Raw genomic sequence first — 19,834 nt, forward strand, 5'->3', positions numbered from 1 at the left:
GCCCCTTGCATCAATTAGTGGGCTCTCCGTGACAGTCAGCTTGCAGTGAGTTGAGAAGCCTGGCCTTCACGGGTGTTACCGCTTCCATAGAATGTGACGGCTGCTGTCATCTAAAAGGGAGCTGCTTTGTCTACCCGTCAGTAGTCAGCGCCCGGGCTCTGTCGTCTAGGTGGGCGCTCATCAAGTGGTTGCATCGTGGAAAGCATCCAAGGAATGCCCACTGACATTTTGAGACATAACAATGCTTAAAGAATTGTTCACGCTAATAGACTGCGAAGGCTTAGGAGTAGGCACCAACGGCGAATATTTCACCAACATTCGGTTTGCAGATGACATTCTCCTGTTTTTCTTCTTTCTGGGGTTTTACGTGCCGAAACCTGGTTCTGATTATGAGGCACGCCGCAGTGGAGAGCTCCGAATTAATTTTGACCACCTGAGATTACTCTTTAACGTGCACTACAATGCAAGCACACGGGTGTTTTTGCATTTCGCCTCCATCGAAATGCGGCCGCCGCGGCCGGGATTCAATCCCGCGACCTCGTGCTCAGCAGCGCAACGCCTTAGCTGACTGAGCCACCCCGGCGGGTGACATTGTCCTGTTCAGCAACACAGGGGGAAGAATTGCAACAAATGACTGAGGACTATAACTGAGAAAGTGGAAGAGTAGAGTTGAAGATTAATATGCAGAAGACAAAGGTAATGTTCATTAGCCTCAAAAAGGAACAAGAATTTATGATCGCCAGTCAACTTATACAGTCTCTGCAGTAGCATATTTATCAAGGCCAATAACTCACAGGGGACCCTGATCATGAGAAGGAAATTTACAGAATAAAAATGGGCTGTAGTGCATATGGCAGGCATTACCAAATCATGACTGAGAGCATATCACTGTCACTGAAATATAATGAGTACAATCACTGCTTCTGCCAGTGCTAACATATGCAGCAGAAGGCCTACACCGCATTGGAGCCTCCACTGCGCTGACTACCAAAGCACTCACTGTCGACGCTTGTTAGTGTCACAATGCAGTACAGGAAGTTGATGGTGGACCTTGGCATAAAACAATTTCGTATTAAAAGTGTACAATCATTGCATTCTGCCAGCTAACGTATGCAGCAGAAACTTGAAGGTTAACAAAGAAGCTCGAGAACAAGTTAAGGACCGTGCAAAGAGTGATGGAACGAAAAATTTTAGACGCAACGTTAAGAAAAAGGAAGAGAGCGCTGTGGATTAGGGAGCTAACGGCGATAGCCGAGTTTCTAGCTGACAAAAAAATGGAGCTGGGCAGGCCATGTAATGCGTAGGGCAGATAACCGATGGACCATTAGAGTTACAGAATGGGTGCCGAGGGAAGAGAAAGGCGGTCAAGGACTGCAGAAAATGAGGTAGGATGATTAAATATGAAAATTTGCAGGTGGAAGTTTAAATCAGCTAGCGCAGGACGGGTAACCGCAGATCGCTGGGAGAGGCCTTTGTCCTGCAGTGAACATAAGTATAAGCTGATAAAGTACAACTAGGTTCATTGCTTTGAAACCTCGTCCTAAGGTTCGAGCGATGCCTGGCTTCAACTTCGCGCTAACAACATATTCCCTCAAATAATAAAAACGTAAGAATACATAATCTTAACGAAGGAGCTAATCAATGATTATCACACTATTGCATATGTCCACTGGCGCAAAAAAGGTTTCACCGCAAAAAATTCACAGACGATTACGAACGGGCTGATATGGCCCATATACTTTGGGAATGCCAACGCCATGAGGAAGGACCAAGAGGAAGGGGGAAGACAACAGCAGGACCCTCTGAAGCGGGGCGCCTCACTGAGAGATGGCAAGCCGCCCTCCTCAGCGAGGCACCCGAGGACCAGGAGTGGGCCGTCCAGCGGGCCAGGGCCATTGCCGAGGATCTCGGAAGATTTTTCTCCCGCGATGGACCCCTGGCAGCCTAGCCCCGGGCACCAACAGCCATAACCGTTGGACAAATAAAGTGTATTCCTATCCTATCCTATTACGATGCTCCCCAATGCGAAATTTGAGCGCCCCTCTATACGTGTTCTCATTTCGCGATATATTGAGGCAAGGAATTTGAGAGAGACGTGGATATAGAGAGATGGAATCGGTGGATATATGTTCGACATGCTGCCAGGGGCGTAGCCAGGGGGGGGGGGCTGATTCAGCCCCCGAAATTTTTTTGTGCTGGCTTGCACCGCCGACCAAAACTACCACCGACGCCAGGAATCATTCTAGATTTTGTCTACAATGTCTTTTTCAGCTCGAAAGACATTTCGGCACGAATGCGAACTCGGGCTGGATTTCGTCGCAACGCCCTTGCACCTGGAGTCACGTAACGCAAGGAGCCCCATCCGAGCACAAACTTTCAAGGGCTTTTCGATAGCGAGTGGGCGCGTTGCGGCATCTCGCAGCGGCCGTGGAATCTACGGAGCACATGGATGTCAATTATGAAACTTTATGGGTATAAAGTTCTCATTAACTTTTGACGTGAAAGGTGCACTGACATTTCCAAAGGCGTGCTTTAAAAGATTTTCAATTGTGGAACTTTATGGGGTTAATGTTCTTATAAACTTGGGCCAACATGCGCGCACTGGAGCCCTCGTGTCCAAGCCGTTCGAGAAATGGAAGCATGCGCTCGCAATCTTCCACCACACACGAAAATACTAAATATCACCGTGACTGTCAGCTAGCAGCTGATAATTTTCTCCAAACATTTACAGGAAGCGTGCCCAAGGTGATTGATCAGCTGGACCAGGGCAGGCAAAGTAAAATATAAGAAAACAGAAGAAAGTAAACGCCCTATTACTGAGTAATTTTTTTTTTTGCGGGCGACAAGGTCTGGCTCTCCGTGGCCACAGGGACAGTGGCCCTATGAATTTAAGCCCCCCCCCATAGCCCCCCGCTGAAAATACTGGTATTTTCAGAGCGCTTCTTCGCATGCGAGCTGATTGTGCAGATACATATCTGAAGAACCATTTGGAAAGTTGCCCCAGTAATGCCTCGTATTTAACCCCAGATGCACAAAACGATATAGAAATCTGTGGTGAAATTATCAAATAAAGCCTAGATGCAAAAGCAGGCTGCTTCTCCATACTTCCTGATGAAACGACGGATATTGCTGAAATCGAACAACCTACTCTTTGTGCAAGGTACCTAAACAAAGATGCCAACGACATGGAAGGAGTGTTTTTAGGTTTTAGCACCGGAATAGATGCCCTCTCTCATTGCGACTGCAGGTTCTATGTAAATGTGTACAAACTGCTGCAGCTTCTAGTCACTGTTCCAGTGACCACTGCCAGCGCCAGAGAGAATATTTTTTAACAAGAGTTTTCTAAAAAAAACTACTTGCGCTCTACAATGTCTGAGGAACCAAGGTTGGGCTGGCGCTTCTATATGCCCACAGAGACGTCAGCATCAACGTGTCCGAAGTTATTGACCGCTTCGCTCAACTTCCCCGCCGAGAGAAGTTTGTCCTTTAGATAGCGAAGCAGCAAAAATCAACGCAAGTAAAAAGCTCTGTTCCTTCAGGTCCATAAGCTTTTAATTATGAAAACGTATGACTGTTCATTAGCGTTTAAAACCGCAGAAATTTTCGCCGCTTATTCTAGCAGTTAGCATCCTGATAAAAATTATCATGCGAATACGAAAATAACGAGGACATCAATAACCAATTTTGACCGACCTTGCTCATTGAAAGCCCGGCCCACGCGGCGTTTGCCAAAAATACACTGGGGGATATTGGGTAGTTCAACTTGCCGCATCATCTATGGCTTTCGTTTGTCCTTTTCTTTCCTTTTTAGCTACCTGCTTTTATTTCTTTTTTGAAACGAAGCAATACCCTCTTTTATTTTGGGTGCAGAATAATTGTTGCCGCTGTGCAGACAGCTAAATTACACATTTTTGTACTGATTTCTGCATTATTCCTTTATTATTATACCCATATGGCGCTGTCGCGACCGCCGCATGGCCCGAGTACATATCACGATTTCTGCGATCATAGTTTTGTTCTTGCCTGGATCATCTGTCTTTCTGTGCGCAAAGTTTACTATCTGTGACTGCGCAACATGTTTATTTGTCTTGTTTGACGCATTATATACAGTGACGTTTGCTTAAATACGTAGATTTATTGGAGACATACGTATTTTTAAATATCTTGTTGCGCGATTTTGTGTATACAAGCAGTGAAATTTGTTTCCAGTGACTCTCTTTTTGCCCTTTAGCGAGTTGTATCTTCACATTTGTTTATTCCATTCTATCTTCGCATTTCTAATGTATATTTTGCTGAACTCCTACTTTTTATTTGCATTCACTGTTGCGAGTATAATCTCGGTGTAATTACAATACACGACCGGTTACAGCTGCTCCTGCACAATCTATTGCAACGAGGGCAGCGTCATTGAGGTTTTTTCTTGGCCGTTGCATATGTACAAAAATGTAAACAAGGTTCTTGAATGACAAAGATTCATCAAAATATTTGTCCTCAACTTATTCATTTCATGGCCTTCACGTTTTTCCTATCAGCTGCATGCACTGCTTTGCTGGTTTCGAACTGATATAGTTCTAAAGTTCGTGTGATATTTTATTTACTTATTAAATAGACAAAAAAACAAACGCGGAAGCATTGATATCATTTATTTCTGGCACAATTTTTGGGGCATACGAATATATTCTTTTATGACAAAATACATATTTTACTTAACAGTGCACAGCGTTCAATAATTCGTTTGCAGCGTCTAATATACAATGGCATTGGCAATGCAGTTATTATTGATGCATTTGATTCCTCGACAAATTCTATAAGGAGGAGGCCGCGCTGCAACCTGAGCCCCCCCCCCCGAACAAAATTTCTGGCTACGCCACTGCATGCTGCACCAGTGCTTGGTTCTCAAAGGCGAGGCCTATGCAAATGTTACATGAGGTCGTCACAGCAGTAGGAGTTATGATGTAGAGGAACGGTATGTTCTCTTACTCACCGCATTGAGATGTGGGAGGTGCCAGGGCTTCGGGGGATATTTGGAACCGTTGGTTGTGGGAATATGAAGGAATGTCACCCTTCCCCACAGGTCGCATGCACGTCGAACATAGCCTGAATTGGCACAGGTCCAAGTTGGGAAATTCCCGCTGAAGTGTCTCGTGGCACCTATCCGGTAACGGTTTCAGGTCATTCTGGAGCCGGTCCCACACTGAACACACACTCCCAAATGGATTGTCGCTAATGTTTGTTGCAGCCTCACTCTTTGCAAGCCTTGCTTTGCATATAGCTTCGGCCTTGGCAGTGTGAACAGCAGGGTCTTCTCGACGACGGCGCTTAGCTTCTGCCTCAGCGGCACACACCTCCGGATTCTGACGTCGGCGACGCTGAGCCTCTGCTTTGGCGGAGCGAACTGCAGGGTCCTTTTGGCAGCGGCGACGATAAGCTTCTGCTTCGGCAGCGCGAACGCCCAGATCTCGGCGACGGTGCTTAGCTTCTGCCTCAGTGGCGCGCACCTCTGGATTCTGACGTCGGCGGCGCTGAGCCTCTGCTTTGGCGGCACGAACTGCAGGGTCCTCTTGGCAGCGGCGACGATAAGCTTCTGCTTCGGCGGCGCGCACTTCCGGGTCATTTCGGCGACGGCGCTTAGCTTCTGCTTCGGCGGCACGCACCTCTGGATTCTGACGGCGGCGGCGCTGAGCTGCTGCCCTGGTGGCGCGAATAGCAGGGTCCCTTTCAGCAGCGGCGGCGCCTAGCTTCTGCTTCGGCAGCGCGCACTTGCGGGTCATTTCGGCGACGGCGCTTAGCTTCTGCTTCGGCGGCCCGCAACTCTGGATTCTGACGGCGGCGGCGGCGCTGAGCCTCTGCTCGGGCAGCTCGTTTAGCAGCTGCGGCAGACAAAGCACTTCCACCGGTTGCGTTGCTCATCGGCAGAAGCTCATCGGCAGAAAGAACTGGCTGACACTATTCTGTATTGTGATTATACATTGTGTAATGATTATATATATATACAAGGTTTATATTACAAAGGGAAGTTAACGCTGTGAGTGACATGGCTGGAGCGGACAATCTGTCTCGTGCAGCACATAGCAAACGGAGCGAAGTGTGGCGTGACTTCCTCGCCAATTGTGAGAGGTAGCGCATGAGTGCGATTCACAGCAGCCGCCGCAGACAGACCTCTGCTCATGCAGCGCTTTGTTTCCATATATGGTATCGGTGGACGCACTCGCCGCACGCCTTATCCGTGACGTACTGACGATGGCGCGGTACTCTGGCACCATCTTGTAGGGGTCGTTGCCGCAGAGCACTACACTTTTTTTTTTCACGCTTTCACCATACCCTTCCCCCTCCACCTCGTGGTTCCACTGCACCCTCCTCCTCACGCTCTCTTCACTATCGCCTTATTACATCCCCCCGCTGCACTTCACGTTCGCTCTTTCATCCTTCGCTGTGCTCGTTCGCTCGGTTACTCCGAGGGACGCCCAGGAACGCCGACGCTCAACGCAGGAACGGACTTCTAAGCAGGGCTTCGGAGCTGCGCTCTAAAATAATCGCTCACTCCACTGCACCATTTTAAAGGTTTCAACTCAGCGCCGCGAGACAGGGGAACAAATTTGGTGGGCATTTTTGCACACGTCTCCAGAGTAATGGTGCCTGCATGTGTTCTGTCCCATACGGTTTACCTCTGTGCCGAAACTTTGTGTCCCGCGGCCAAAAACAATATCAACTTCTTGAAGATTTCGTTCGGACAACGGCGACAATTCGGACGTTTAAAAAAAACTTATGAGGGCACCTAAGCAATTCTTATGGTGTGTAAATGCGAGAGCATTACTTGTTGCTCAGTGTGTCACTACAGCCGCTGCAGCTCGTCGTGCTCGCTCCGCAGCCGCTAGCTCTGCCTTCCGCGTTGTCGGGGACTTGGGTGGTGGACGTTGTTTCGCTGCAGCAGCTCGCTTGGCACTTTTCTCTGTGTTGCGACGGTCTCGTATTTCGTCGGCAGTGAACTGGCGCTTCCGGCCACGCTTTGCCATAGAATAAAGAACCAACTTTGCTGTCTCGGCTGATCATGTAGACGATGCTCGCGATTCAACCGATTCAACTTCGGACAACGCCTCCTTTACTAGGATGCCTGGCACGTCAGCGCCGAAGCCCCCGCTCAACCCTCTCCTGTTTACGCGCGCCGCTGCCGCGCAGCGGCGCTGTCTTCTGACACTATCGTGCGCCCCACCGGCACCGCTAGTGCCCGCGCAGTCTCGGTGGCAGCCCATTCGGAGTCAGGATTAACGTTCTAGGTCTTAGTTTTTCTCGGCGCCCGACGTGCTACTTTTTATCGTGTGTCTTGCCGCTTCATTGCTCGGCCTAATAACCGCAGTTGAAGCCCAGCCACACGGTATTGCTGCGTGCTCCTTTTGCATGTCAAGCCAGCGCAAGAAGCTCCCTGGCTTTTCTGTCTTGTATATCTCGCGTAGTTAGTGAAAAAATTGCGTTTGAGAACTGCGTGGCTTTAGTTAAGAAGGCAAAGAGAAACTCTGCTATGGTTGGGTTGATTTCCCACCAAGATAGGGGTGGCCTCTACTACCCGACAGTAGAACTCATTAGTTCTTTGTGGTCTGAAGAAATATGTGGAATGCTATCAAACCGAAAATCTCTCCTGCAACCTATGGAGCAGTGTTTGTAGCGCAGCGTGTGTGTAATCGCAGTCTTGCCTGTGCTGAAATGTGAAAGCTAGCTGCAACGATGACCACGGGAGGCTTTTGTACAGCTCATATGAAAAAAAAAAAAAAAAAAAATTCATGAAGCCGATATCTGCATCTACTAACAGCGGTATTGAAACTGCATATAATAACTGTAGACTTTGATGTTCTTTGTTTCTTTAGTGAAGTGATTTTATCGAACTGCAGGCATGAAAAACTGTGATAACAGTGTTATGAATTGGGGAACCTTTCTTCTCTATTCCTTCCTTTCAATAATTGTTGGCTTCCTTCATATATGTATGGCATAACAAACCCCCTCCTACCCTTGTTTGTGATGGCAAAGTCATTTCCTGTTTTACACGACCATTAACTGTCAATATTTTGCATTTTTCTTCATAGCTGGGACTGCTGCTAATATGCATAAACAGTGTCATACTTATTCCTGCCATAAAATGTTTACATATTCTTTTTTCTTCTTTGTTCATAATTTCCTTAGCATTATGTGCATGAACCTATATTTGATGTCGCTTTGCATTCATGCTTTTTGTCTTTTTTCATATTAAATCTATTATTACCGTTCTGTGATAATGCGTTATCTGCAATATGCCCTTTTAGCAAAGAATATTTAGCCTGCACTTCTGCTGCAGTAAATAAACAGTTATTCTTATTTTACTTCATTTACTTTCTCGTTTCCTCTTCAAAACTACATAATTTCACTCTGCTGAGCTTTGCAAATCTTGAAGCACAAAATTTTATTCACAGTTCAGCGCTGCAAACCTTCGGAGAGGGACTGGAGCAGTGACTTTCTATTGCGGAGCAAGCGGTGCGTAGTGTCAGAAGTTAGCGCCACATCGCGGAAAGCCGGAGAAACACAGCGGTCCCGGGCGAGCGCGGCCGACGTGCCAGGCATCTCAGAGTAGAGGAGGCGCTGTCTTGGACTGCTTTCTCTTTCGCTCGGAATCGCCGTATGGAAGACAAGGCGGCGAAGCGACGAGCGCGCAAGGCGGCGGCAGCGCGCGCTCGCAGACAGAATCCGGCCGTGCGAGAACGAGAGGCCGAAGCGCGTCGTCAGGCTGCTCGGCGACGCCGGGAAAACCCCGCAGTGCTAGAACGGGAGGCAGAAGCGGCACGGCAGCGTCGCGAAGATCCAGCCGTTCGAGAACGGGAGGCCGAAGCGGCACGGCAGCGTCGCGAAGATCGAGCCGTTCGAAAACGGGAGGCCGAAGCGGCACGGCAGCGTCGCGAAGATCCAGCCGTTCGAGAACGGGATGCCGAAGCGGCACGGCAGCGTCGCGAAGATCCAGCCGTTCGAGAACGGGAGGCCGAAGCGGCACGGCAGCGGCGTGGAGAGGATCTGCAGAACGTCAGGGAACGGGAAGCGGCGATAAAGCGCGCGTATCGGCAGGCAGACCCCGATGCAGCGAGAGCTCGTGAGGTGTCTGCAAAACGCATCAGGCGAGGAAAGGGGATTTCTTGTTGCAACGCTACAACGTCCTCTCCTCCTTGGTGGGCAATGAAGGTATTGAATTTAGTCACGGTTTACCGATGATTCCCTCCGGAGCTTCGCCCCACTTTTTTTTTTTTTCGTTTTACTGAGGAAGGGTACAGTTTCCCTGCTCAAATTTTATATAGGTGTTCCGTGGTTTGCCTGTGGTGTTCCCGCGGGAAACACCGGCACATCCACTGATCTCTAATATAGGGGCAAAACATAGTAGAGATCAGTACGCACATCACTTATCACTTCCCCAGGTTTCACTGTAGTGGAGCTGCATTAGCGCTGCAGGATTTGAGCAGAATTGAAGCTACATTAAGCGCTGGATTTGAGCTGGATTGCAACTGCATTTGATTTGGGGCGCAGAATAATCTTGAAGTCGTTCCGAAGTAGCGGCGGTAGCCGGCGATGCGGCCGGCGCATCTCTCGGGACGAGTTCTTGGCGTTCGCTGCGGACGCGTAGCGCGTCGCTGCCGTTGACGCGGGAGGAGAAACAGGGCATTATAAGCAGTTGGCGCGTTCCGAAACTTTCTTTGTGCCATGGACGCCGAGCTGCAAGCGCGCATCGAGCGAAAACGCGCGCTCGCCCGCGAAAGACAGCGCCGACGCCAAGCAAATCCAGAAGTGAAGGCCCAGCGCGCAGCAGCCGCTCGCCAGCGCAGGCAGGCGAATCCAGAAGTCAGGGCCCGGGAAGTGGCAGCCGCTCGCCAGCGCAGGCAGGCGAATCCACAAGTCAGGGCCCGGGAAGCAGCAGCCGCTCGCCAGCGCAGGCTAGTCAATCCTCAGAGCAAGGCCCGGGAAGCAGCAGCCGCTCGCCGGCGCCGGCAGGCGAATCCAGAAGTTAGGGCCCGGGAAGCAGCAGCCGCTCGCCAGCGCAGGCAGGCGAATCCTCAAGTCAAAGCCCGGCAAGCAGCAGCCGCTCGCCTACGCAGACTAATCAATCCTCAGATTAATGCCCAGCGCGCAGCAGCTGTACGCCAGCAAAGACAGGCGAATCCAAGTCTCGTCAAAGCACAGACTGCTGCCGCTCGCCAGCGCAGGCAAGTTAACCCTCAGATCAAGGTTCGGAATGCTCAAGCGAAACGTCAGCGAAGACAGACAAACCCGGAACTTCGCCGGCGAGAAGCAGCGGCGAAACGTCAGAAACGACAAGCCAACGCGGAGCTCCGCGCAGCAGAAGCTCGCCTCGAGGAACGCCGCTTGCACGAGGTGGGAGGAGCCGACGCGCGCTGCAAACGTGACTTCCTAGACCGGAGCTTCGGTCATAGCTATAAAGTGTGCGACCGCCTGTTATTCTATAACGTCTGATTAAGATAGGCAACATAAGAAGCACTGTACGCTAGTTATTTTTTTTTTAAGCAGCTAAAGGTCAGAATTAAAATATTTTAGAAATCTGAAGTATCGAGTTACAGCTTTAACTAGGCAACAAATAATGATAACCCGATTCTCCTAAGTGCGCCTGTCGAGAAATCTAAAGCGGACAAAATTGGTGCATTATATATACTGCTCTGAAGTATGCCACTAATTTGTTAGCAGGTCTTTTGCAAAACCTTTGTGAACATTGTATAACAGCTTCACATAACCTTTAAATGTGACCACTTGAGATGCTCGAGCAAGTGCTCTGTACAGAACTGTGACATCAGTTCTTGGTGCAGAGTTAATGATTTGTAAAGTTGGTGCTTGTATTTTTTTTTTTTAAATATACTGATAGGAGTGTGCAAATAGCAGTTTCTGAGGCGGAATCAAACACGAATGAAATAGTGCCAAAAGTGAATGGAATAGAATATTTTTTTTAATAGTTTGCAAATAATGTACAGCCTTCTCACTGTTAATGTCAAACAATTTTAACACCCTGTTTTCACAATAGAAAATTATTGTCCCTAAACTCCAAATTAAAAGCATACTTTACTAAAAGCACAAAGGGAGCATTAGGAACAAGAAAGCAAATTGGTTGTTAACTCGGGACCCTTAGCAGAATAAGTGGTCATGCGTTATCAGTTTATAAAGGTAAGCGTGTGGATTAATTATCTGTGTATACCATCCTGACCAGACATGCATGTCACACGTGTGTGGAAACGGCAGAGAGAAAAAAAAAAAGCTTGTTCTTTAGTTCTAAATGTCACTACAGATGGTGTTACTATTCTATGAAGTATTCCGCAATGAAAGGTAACTTCATTTAATCCGAAGAGGAGGACACAGGTGCTGCATCTATAAATAGTATAAAACCATACCCACTACCGAGTGCTGTGTCTAAACAACATTTTACTTCAAGTGACACGTTTAGCCAGAGACGTCTTACAGACGTCTCTGGCTAGCGCAGCGTGCTCTATTACTGTATGTTCACTGTGGATGGGATGAAAGGTATTTCATTTTTGGTTCATTTCCAGTTTGATTGGACACAGCCAACGATATAAAGTATTTGAAAAATATTCATATTTTCATTGAGTGAGTATCGAGGACTGAAACAAATAGGACAGTATTCGATAAAAGTATATGATTTGTATCCACACTGTTCGAGTGTATGTGCGCAGAATGACCATTTCTGGCATAAAGCCATGATGCAAGCCGGGGGAGAGTTCGGGAAGGCTACGACTAGCGGTGGAGATCTAGTGACTGGTAGTGAGCTGTCCTGCAAGCGCCTAAGGAACTCGGCATCCGCAGAGGAGCTGTGCATGGTCTATGTCACCCATATTCCATGAAAAGCAGTAACGGTAGCTCGTAGAGAGTTTTCATTTGTCCGTAAACGTATGACCTTTTATGGAATATCAGGTTGCTGGAGAGGTAGACAGCCATAGAAAGCAACGCTGGTAACGACACCTACAACCACAACTTGTCGGAAGTGTTTTATTGTTACAAGTGCACCCTTGTCAAAGAAAATGAAGAAGAGGGCACCATGTGAATGGTTATTTCCCTGCCAATGCTTTAAAGCGTCAGTTCAGTATAGTATACTCGGTTACTGCAATAAGGCTGTGTTAAGTTAATTTTTGCGCCGCAAGATGACATGACGAACTCTACTGTAGTAGTATGCTGTAAAAACTATAGGTTCATGGACAAGCTAAACCTTTCTACTGGTGAATGCTTGTGATGGCACAGAATGGTGGCTGGCAAAATGGACATACCACCTGCAGTGCTTTGAGGCTTTTAAGGACAGTGTGTGAGCCGAAGTGACGACACAAAGGCCACGAGTGGTCGTGGACCATGTGGCCCAAATTTCTCGTACAAACGGAACAGCGGAAACAGTTCTTCAATGCCAAAGGCCTCCAAAGGCACGACAGCAGAAAAAGTGAACTTGCACCGCATCCACAGAAAACTGGGGCATCCCACTACAGCATGCGTCTTCTAAACAGCGAGCAACCAGGCCTCGTCCTCTGCTACTAATGCACCTTTCCTTGCCCACTTGCCATTTAAGCTGAAACGTCTTACCCTTTGTTCTGAGCTAAAGCGTGTTTTGGCAGCTGTTTTGTTGCTGTACTGAGGCGCCTTTGCCCTTGTCCAGACATGTTACTTGCGACACCGCCTTCGCATCACAACCATGTGGCATATATTTATGAGAAGCGTACGCCCGTACCCCCTTTTTTTTTTAAACTTGCTCAGATATTGAGACGAAAATAATTGTGCGCTTGGGGCAACACTCATCTGTTAAATAAAGAAAACTAAACAACTTGGATAACTCTGTTGTATAGGAAAGAAGATGAGGATGGTTGTGGGGGGACATGAAATAAAGAAGATGATGTTCAGGCATCGGATGCATCGTTCCTCTGTGTTCTAAATACAACATATTGGCGACGAGATTTCAACCCATGCAAGAGCAAGAGTCCTGGTGATTTCTGCTGCATCACCACAATGAGCATTCCGGGACGGCAGACGTACGTGGTGGCTTCTGGAGCTTCAGAGCTTCCAGCCGAACGCCAAAAAGCTATCCTGCTCACATGTCTTGGTATGGAGAAGCAGCGGATGTTCTCTACACTGAAGCCAGCGGACTTGCAGTCTGGCTCTGCTCTCGCTACTAGTCCTTCGAGCACAGGTGACACCGGGTCGACGAATGACGCGTATGACTCTGCAATCGCCCTGCTTTCGGATCATTTCAAGCGTTCAGTCAACGTCATCGTGACTCGACAACGGTTCAGTCGCTGTGCTCAGCATGCAGGTGAGACAGCGGAAGAATACGTCTCTGCTTTACAGACTGTAATCCTCATTGCAGACTGTAATTTCGGAAGCCTCGCTGATGAGATGCTACGTGATCAGTTTGTCTCGAAAACGACGAATCGTCATTTACATGAGCGGTTACTTTTTGAGGGCTCATAACTGACGCTCTCACGAGCTATAACAATTGCTAATCAGTACGAAGAAGCCGTGAGTCATGCTAAGGAATTTTGCGACGATGCTTCAGTTCGTCACGTTAAAACAGCACAAAACTCTTCTCGGTCTTCTGAACAACCAAATGAATGCAGAACTTGTAATAAGTGCAAAGCCAAAGCATCTGAGCATCCCGTACAAGGTACCACGAACCTTCGAGCTTGCTATCGTTGTGGAGCGACTGATCATCTTGCAAACAGTCCTGCATGTAAGGCTCGTAAGCGCAGATGTCGTCGCTGCGAGAGGATTGGCCACTTAGATTTTATGTGTAGGTCGTCTGGATATTCAGCTAAAGTTCAAGTTGATGACGACGACGCTAGCTCCCAGAGTAGCGGAAAAACAGTTTGTGTTGTCAATGGAAACAAGCATGGCATTTACGCATCCGTCGCTGTGGAAGGTCGCCCTATCTCGTTTCTAGTTGATACGGGATCTTCTCTCACTATTCTGGCTGAGGAACTCTATCATCAGTTTTTTACAAGCACCTACCCTTTGAAACCTACCTGAGTGCAGCTCTTCGACTACTCCAAGTCGAAGGTAAGAGTTAGAGGATGTTTTGTCGCTTCAGCTGCGTTCCAAGACAGAACGGCTTGTGTTCTTCTGTATGTTGTATCTGAAGGCACCACTGTACTGGGCTTAGACGCCATTGCGGCACTACAGATGAATATTGAAGGTAAATCGCTTCAGTGTCTTGCATTGGCCTCCAGCACTCCTACATTGCCAGCTGAGGTACGTTCAGAGTATGAACACCTCTTTGACAAACAGCTCAGATTTGCCAAAGGATTCAAACACAAAGTTAAGGTTCGTGATTCCGTTCCACCTGTTGCCAGCAAGCTCCGACGGCTGCCGTTTACCCTTCATGAACTGCAGAAACTTGAAGCCCAAGACATAATCGAGCGCATTGACGCCTCTCAGTGGGTTTCTCCTATAGTGGTTGTTCGCAAGAAGGATGGTTCAATACGAATGTGTGTTGATCTGTGAGAGCCCAATAAAGCTATAATTGTTGACAGCTTTCCACTACCACAGACAGACGAGCTGCTGCACAGCTTAGCTGGCGCCAAGCGATTCTCGAAGCTGGATTTGGCGTCTGCCTACCATCAACTAGAGCTCGATCCTGAGAGTCATGATCTGACTACCTTCATCACGCACGATGGGCTTTTTCGTTTTAAGAGAGTATGTTTCGGCTTGGGCTTCAGCCCCGTCAGCATTTCAAAAGATGATCCATCTCATACTGAAAGGGTGCAAAGGTGTACTTTTCTACATCGACGACATTATTGTATATGGTCGTTCTCGACAAGACCATCTTTCAAATCTTCGCATCGTTTTGCAACGACTTTCTAAACCAGGCCTGAAACTCAACCAGAAGTGCGTTTTCGACGTCACGAAACTAACGTTTCTGGGACATGTTGTGAACGGCAAAGGACTCTTACCACTAGCGTCATCTATTCAAGCGATGAAAGAAGCTCCGGCGCCTTCAAACATCAATGAACTTCGTTCCCTGCTTGGTCTGGCGGGATTTTATTCCAAGTTCGTTCCCCATTTTTCGGATGTTGTGGAACCTTTACGGGCATTGCTTCGAGGCAACGAGCCATTTGCTTGGATGCCAGCTGCCGAAGAGAGTTTCGTCCGTTTGAAATCAATGCTAACAACTTGCAAGGTTCTACATTTCTTTGACCCGAACCTACCTGCCATCGTCACGACCGATGCCTCTGGGTATGGACTGGGCGCTGTGCTGCAACAAGATAACAAGGGAATTCTACAGACGGTTGCCTTTGCCTCCCGTACCTTGAGCCCACAAGAGAGGAAGTACTCTGCAGGCAAACGTGAAGCCTTGGCATGTGTTTGGGCCTGTTAACATTGGCACGTGTAACTTTGGGGTCGCCCCTCTGTCTTGCGAACCGACCACAGTGCTCTTGTCACCTTGCTGTCAACCAAAGGTGTTAGACATCGGCCATTGCGAATTTCACGTTGGTCAGCGCGACTTCTTTGTTACAACTACACCGTAGAGTACCGTAAAGGAAGCGATAATGTGGTGGCTGATGCGCTCTCTCAATTGCCTTTGCAAGGAGAAACCAATGAAGTTGCCGAAGATGAGTTTGTTTGCCTTCTTTCTCTGATGTTAACCATTGCAGAATTACAAGCGGAGAGTGCATCTGACAGTACAATCGCAAAAGTCATGGACTTTGTTTTGTCCTCTTGGCCTGATACAAAATCTCTGGAAGTGGAGCTAATGCCATATTTTCATGTACGTGCAGAACTATCCATTGTACACGACTTGCTTTACCGTGGTGACAGGATCGTAATTCCAAGTATCCTTACTCGTCGTTTGATGGAAGTCGCACACGAATCGCATCCGGGGATCAGTCGTACGAAAAGCCGTTTGCGAGAGTTGTACTGGTGGCCTCGAATGGATAACCACGTAGAACAACTGGTTAAAACGTGTTTGCCAGTCATGGGACAAATCAGCACGGCCAACCGTAGCACCTATGCAGCCAGTAGCTTTTCCTGACAACCCTTGGGAGAGGATTGCCATTGATATTATGCCAACACCATTCATGACGGGCAACATGAGCATCTGCGAATCACTGACGATGTGACCATTCAACCGCGCTCCTGCCGCCTTGTATCTGTCTCGTGCCAGAAGCCCTACCATGGGGATGTGATCGCGGAGCAAATCGTTGCACTATTGCTAACTCAAGGCATTTCGATTGCTAGAGGCCTACTCGACATGACTCATGGGCATGCGGAAGTCCTTCTCACGAACTTCAGCGACGAACGCCGTCACATTCAGAAGGGCACCGCAATTGCCTACTGCGACAAAGTCACCCAAGTAAAAGATTGTTTGGCTGTACAACGTCAAGAAACGATGGTTCCGGCCTCGACACATTTGTCTTTCGACGTCAGCTCCACCCTGTCGCCTTCTGAGAGACAGCGCCTCTTGGAGCTGATACACCAGTTCGAAGATTGCTTTTCGACTACGTCAAAAGTGAAACAAACACTACTGACCAAGCACCGTATAATCACGGATGATACCACGCGGCCGATTCGACAAAACCCCTACCGTGTAGCTCCAAAGGAATGTGAAGAGATTCAAAAGCAAGTGACCAAGATGCTCGAGGATGACGTGATACAGCCTTCGACAATCCCTGGGCGTCACCCGTGGTCTTGGTCAAAAAGAAAGACGGCAGCTTGCGCTTCTGCATCGATTACCGCAAATTAAACCAAGTCAGGAAGAAAGACGTCTACCCGCTGCTACGCATAGACGATTCGCTGGACAAGCTGCGGCATGCACGTTATTTTTCATCAATGGACCTACGAAGCGGGTATTGGCAGATAGAGGTCGATGAGAGGGATCGTGAGAAAACGGCCTTCGTGACCCCCGACAGTCTTTACGAATTTAAGCTACTTCCTTTCGGTCTGTGCTCAGCGCCAGCCACTTTTCAGCGTTTAATGGACACCGTACTGTCAGGCCTGAAGTGGCAAACTTGCTTGGTGTATTTAGACGACGTCATAGTGTTCTCAGCTACATTCGAGGAGCACCTAAGCCGGTTACTCACTGTTCTTCAAGCCATACGCTCAGCTGGCCCGACGTTAAAGCCCGAGAAATGCCATTTTGGTTTCAGTGAACTGTGCTTCCTCGGCCACGTCGTCAGTTACGAGGGTGTACGTCCTGACCCAGATAAAATAGACGCTGTGGCAAAGTTCCCCACACCGCCCGATAAGAAGGCAGTGAGGCGCTTCTTGGGGCTGTGCGCCTATTACCGGCGGTTCATTGCAAACTTATCACGTATTGCTGCCCCGTTAACACGCCTTACACGAGACGATGTTCCCTTTCTGTGGGGTGAACATGAGCAAGTAGCATTTGACGAACTACGCCAGCGCCTGCAAACGGCCCCAGTTCTTGCGCACTTTGACCTGGAAGCCCCTACAGAACTTCACACCGATGCAAGCAGTGTTGGTCTGGGGGCCGTACTGGTGCAGTGGCAAGATGGCTTCAAAAAAGTAATCGCTTACGCCAGCCGAACTCTCTCTCGTACGGACGAAAACTACTCGACTACCGAGCAGGAATGCCTCGCCGTGGTGTGGGTGGTTACCAAATTTCGCCCATACTTGTACGGCCGTTCATTCAAGGTTGTCAGCGACCATCATTCTCTTTGTTGGCTAACTTAAAAGATCCATCTGGCCGTCTGGCGCGCTGGAGTCTCAGACTCCAGGAGTTCGACATGACCATAATTTACAAATCAGGGAAAAGGCACACCCACGCCGACTGCCTTTCGCGGTCACCCGTCGAGCCCGCAGGTATCGATGATGTGGACGTGGACGCTGCATTTTTGGGCGGCGTCGACTCCGTCACCTTCCCCCCGGAGGTCGCTGCCGTTAGTTTCCCCGGCGCGGACTAGGGGAATGACCACCCCTGACGACGTCAGCGAAACTCTGGTGGTTTCGGGAACGGTAATGCACAGGTGACGGGGACTGCAAGCGACGACGTGGTGAAGCTGCTTGGCTGGTCGACAGGTGATCACGATTCGGGGCGCAACGGTCGTCAAAGCGCAGAGAAGCGGCGGGCGAAAAACTTGCCACCCCAGCCTCTCGATGTGCGGGACAGCCTCACCATGTGCGGGACAGTAACGGGCAATGTGGCCAGTTCCCCACAGTGGAAACAGAGTGGTCGACGATCGGCCGTGCGCCACAAGTCAGTACGGCGAACAGGAGGTCGTCTCACAGACTCTCGTTGCCACCACTGGCACGGGAACGGTCCGAGGCTGAAATAGCGGTACCTCCGGTGAAGGGGGAGGACGTCGGACCACGTCGGCATAGCTCAATGGACGTGCCTCAGGGCATGGAGCTGGTGAGGAGAAGGCTTGCCGCAACTCTTGGCGCACGACTTCGGCAACAGAAAGGACTGGAGATTCCGTAGGGGAAATGCCAAGGGCTCGCACCTCTTCACGCAGAATGACTCGAATCATTTCCCGTAAAGAAGGCTGGTCAACACCCTGAGCTGCGGCGCTTATTGTGTGTTGTTGGGTAAGCGGTCAAAGTGGCGGCAACGTTGCTGAAGTGCCCGCTCAATGATAGTCACTTCTTTGATGAAGTCGTCGACCGTTGTGGGCGGGTTTCGTACAAGGCCTGCAAACAGCGGTTCCTTAATTCCCCGCATAAGATGACGAACCTTCTTCGCCTCGGTCATATCGGGGTCAGCTCGGCGAAACAGAAGGGCCATATCCTCCGCATACATGACGACGGATTCGTTCGGCTGCTGTATGCGAGCCTCAATAAGTTGTGCGTAATCGCGCCGGTCCGAACTTACGAATGTATCGAAGAGCTGACGCCGAAAATTGCCCCACGTGTGGAACCTCGCTTCCCTGTTCTCGTACCATATGCGAGCACTCTTTTCGAGCGCGAAATAAGCGTGGGTGAGTTTCTGTCGCTCGGTCCAGTGATTGACATCAGCGACGTGCTCTTACTGATCGAGCCAGTCCTTGACATCTTCAAAAGCATCACCATGAAAGGTTGTGGGAACGCGAGGCTGTTCAAGAGTCACCTGGCAAAGGCTCGGCGCCGTCTGAGAAGAAGGTAGAGTGGCCGATGGTGTTGGAACTGCCATGCTGGTGGAAGGCGCAATGGGAGGGAATTCCGGGCTCAGGCCGAGCAGGCGCTGACTGAATCGATGTACTGGAGTCGTGACGAGAGGTGGAGCTTCCGTACTGGGTGTACGGGACCTGATAGGGGTTGAACGCATGAGGTTCATGGCTCCAGCACCTCCACCAGTGTCGCAACGTCAAAAACAGGTCGCACAGCCCTAATCAAGAGGAATAGCAGCAGGTCGCCTTTTTAATACAGCGCACTACTGCTACTTCTTCTTCTTCACCGCGCCTGGATAGAAACGCGCATGCCTGCTGGCATAGTCCTCCTCTTCATCGGAGTACAGGCGCGGCAATATTATTGGCCCATTTGAGCAAGCTCCTATCAAATGCCGTTATGCAGTGACGCTTATTGATTATCACAGCAAATGGCCAGAAGTTTTTTTTTTTCAAGACAAGTTTCTACGGCGACGGTCAAGAACTTTCTGCTACAAGTGTTTTCTCGTGAAGACTACCCGAGTGAAATAGTTTTCGACCACGGACCGCTGTTCAGCTCGGCTGAATTTGAAGAATTCCTTCAGGAACGTGGCATACGCCATTGCTTTTCTTCTGTTTACCACCCGCAAGCAAACAGGTTTGTAGAAAGGTTCAACAGAGTCCTCAAATCTGTTGTCCAGATGGCAGTATACGAGCGGCGTGATATCCGTGTCGCCGTGACAGACTACTTGGGG

At 49.2% G+C, this 19,834-nt stretch overlaps 2 protein-coding genes across 10 annotated transcripts in view; one reads left to right on the top strand and one right to left on the bottom strand.

Annotated features, from left to right (window-relative positions):
* The window catches only part of LOC119461596 (uncharacterized), a 61,984-nt gene extending 54,901 nt beyond the window's left edge, over positions 1-7,083 (bottom strand). For all 4 annotated transcript variants that reach the window (XR_005194011.2, XM_049655129.1, XM_037722948.2 and 1 more), the window contains exon 1: positions 4,985-7,083. Coding sequence is in view for 3 of the 4 variants with exons in the window: in XM_049655129.1 (XP_049511086.1) it covers positions 4,985-5,771 (787 nt within the window). In the remaining variant the exon portion in view is untranslated. The remainder of the gene's footprint in view (positions 1-4,984) is intronic.
* A 2,171-nt stretch (positions 7,084-9,254) lies between these two features.
* LOC119461597 (uncharacterized abhydrolase domain-containing protein DDB_G0269086-like) overlaps positions 9,255-19,834 on the top strand; it is a 37,293-nt gene continuing 26,713 nt past the window's right edge. For all 6 annotated transcript variants that reach the window (XR_007463124.1, XR_007463122.1, XR_007463123.1 and 3 more), the window contains exon 1: positions 9,255-10,377. Coding sequence is in view for 2 of the 6 variants with exons in the window: in XM_037722950.2 (XP_037578878.1) it covers positions 9,709-10,377 (669 nt within the window). In the remaining 4 variants the exon portion in view is untranslated. The remainder of the gene's footprint in view (positions 10,378-19,834) is intronic.

Source organism: Dermacentor silvarum, chromosome 8 (genome assembly GCF_013339745.2).
Source record: "Dermacentor silvarum isolate Dsil-2018 chromosome 8, BIME_Dsil_1.4, whole genome shotgun sequence".
Taxonomy (NCBI): domain Eukaryota; kingdom Metazoa; phylum Arthropoda; class Arachnida; order Ixodida; family Ixodidae; genus Dermacentor; species Dermacentor silvarum.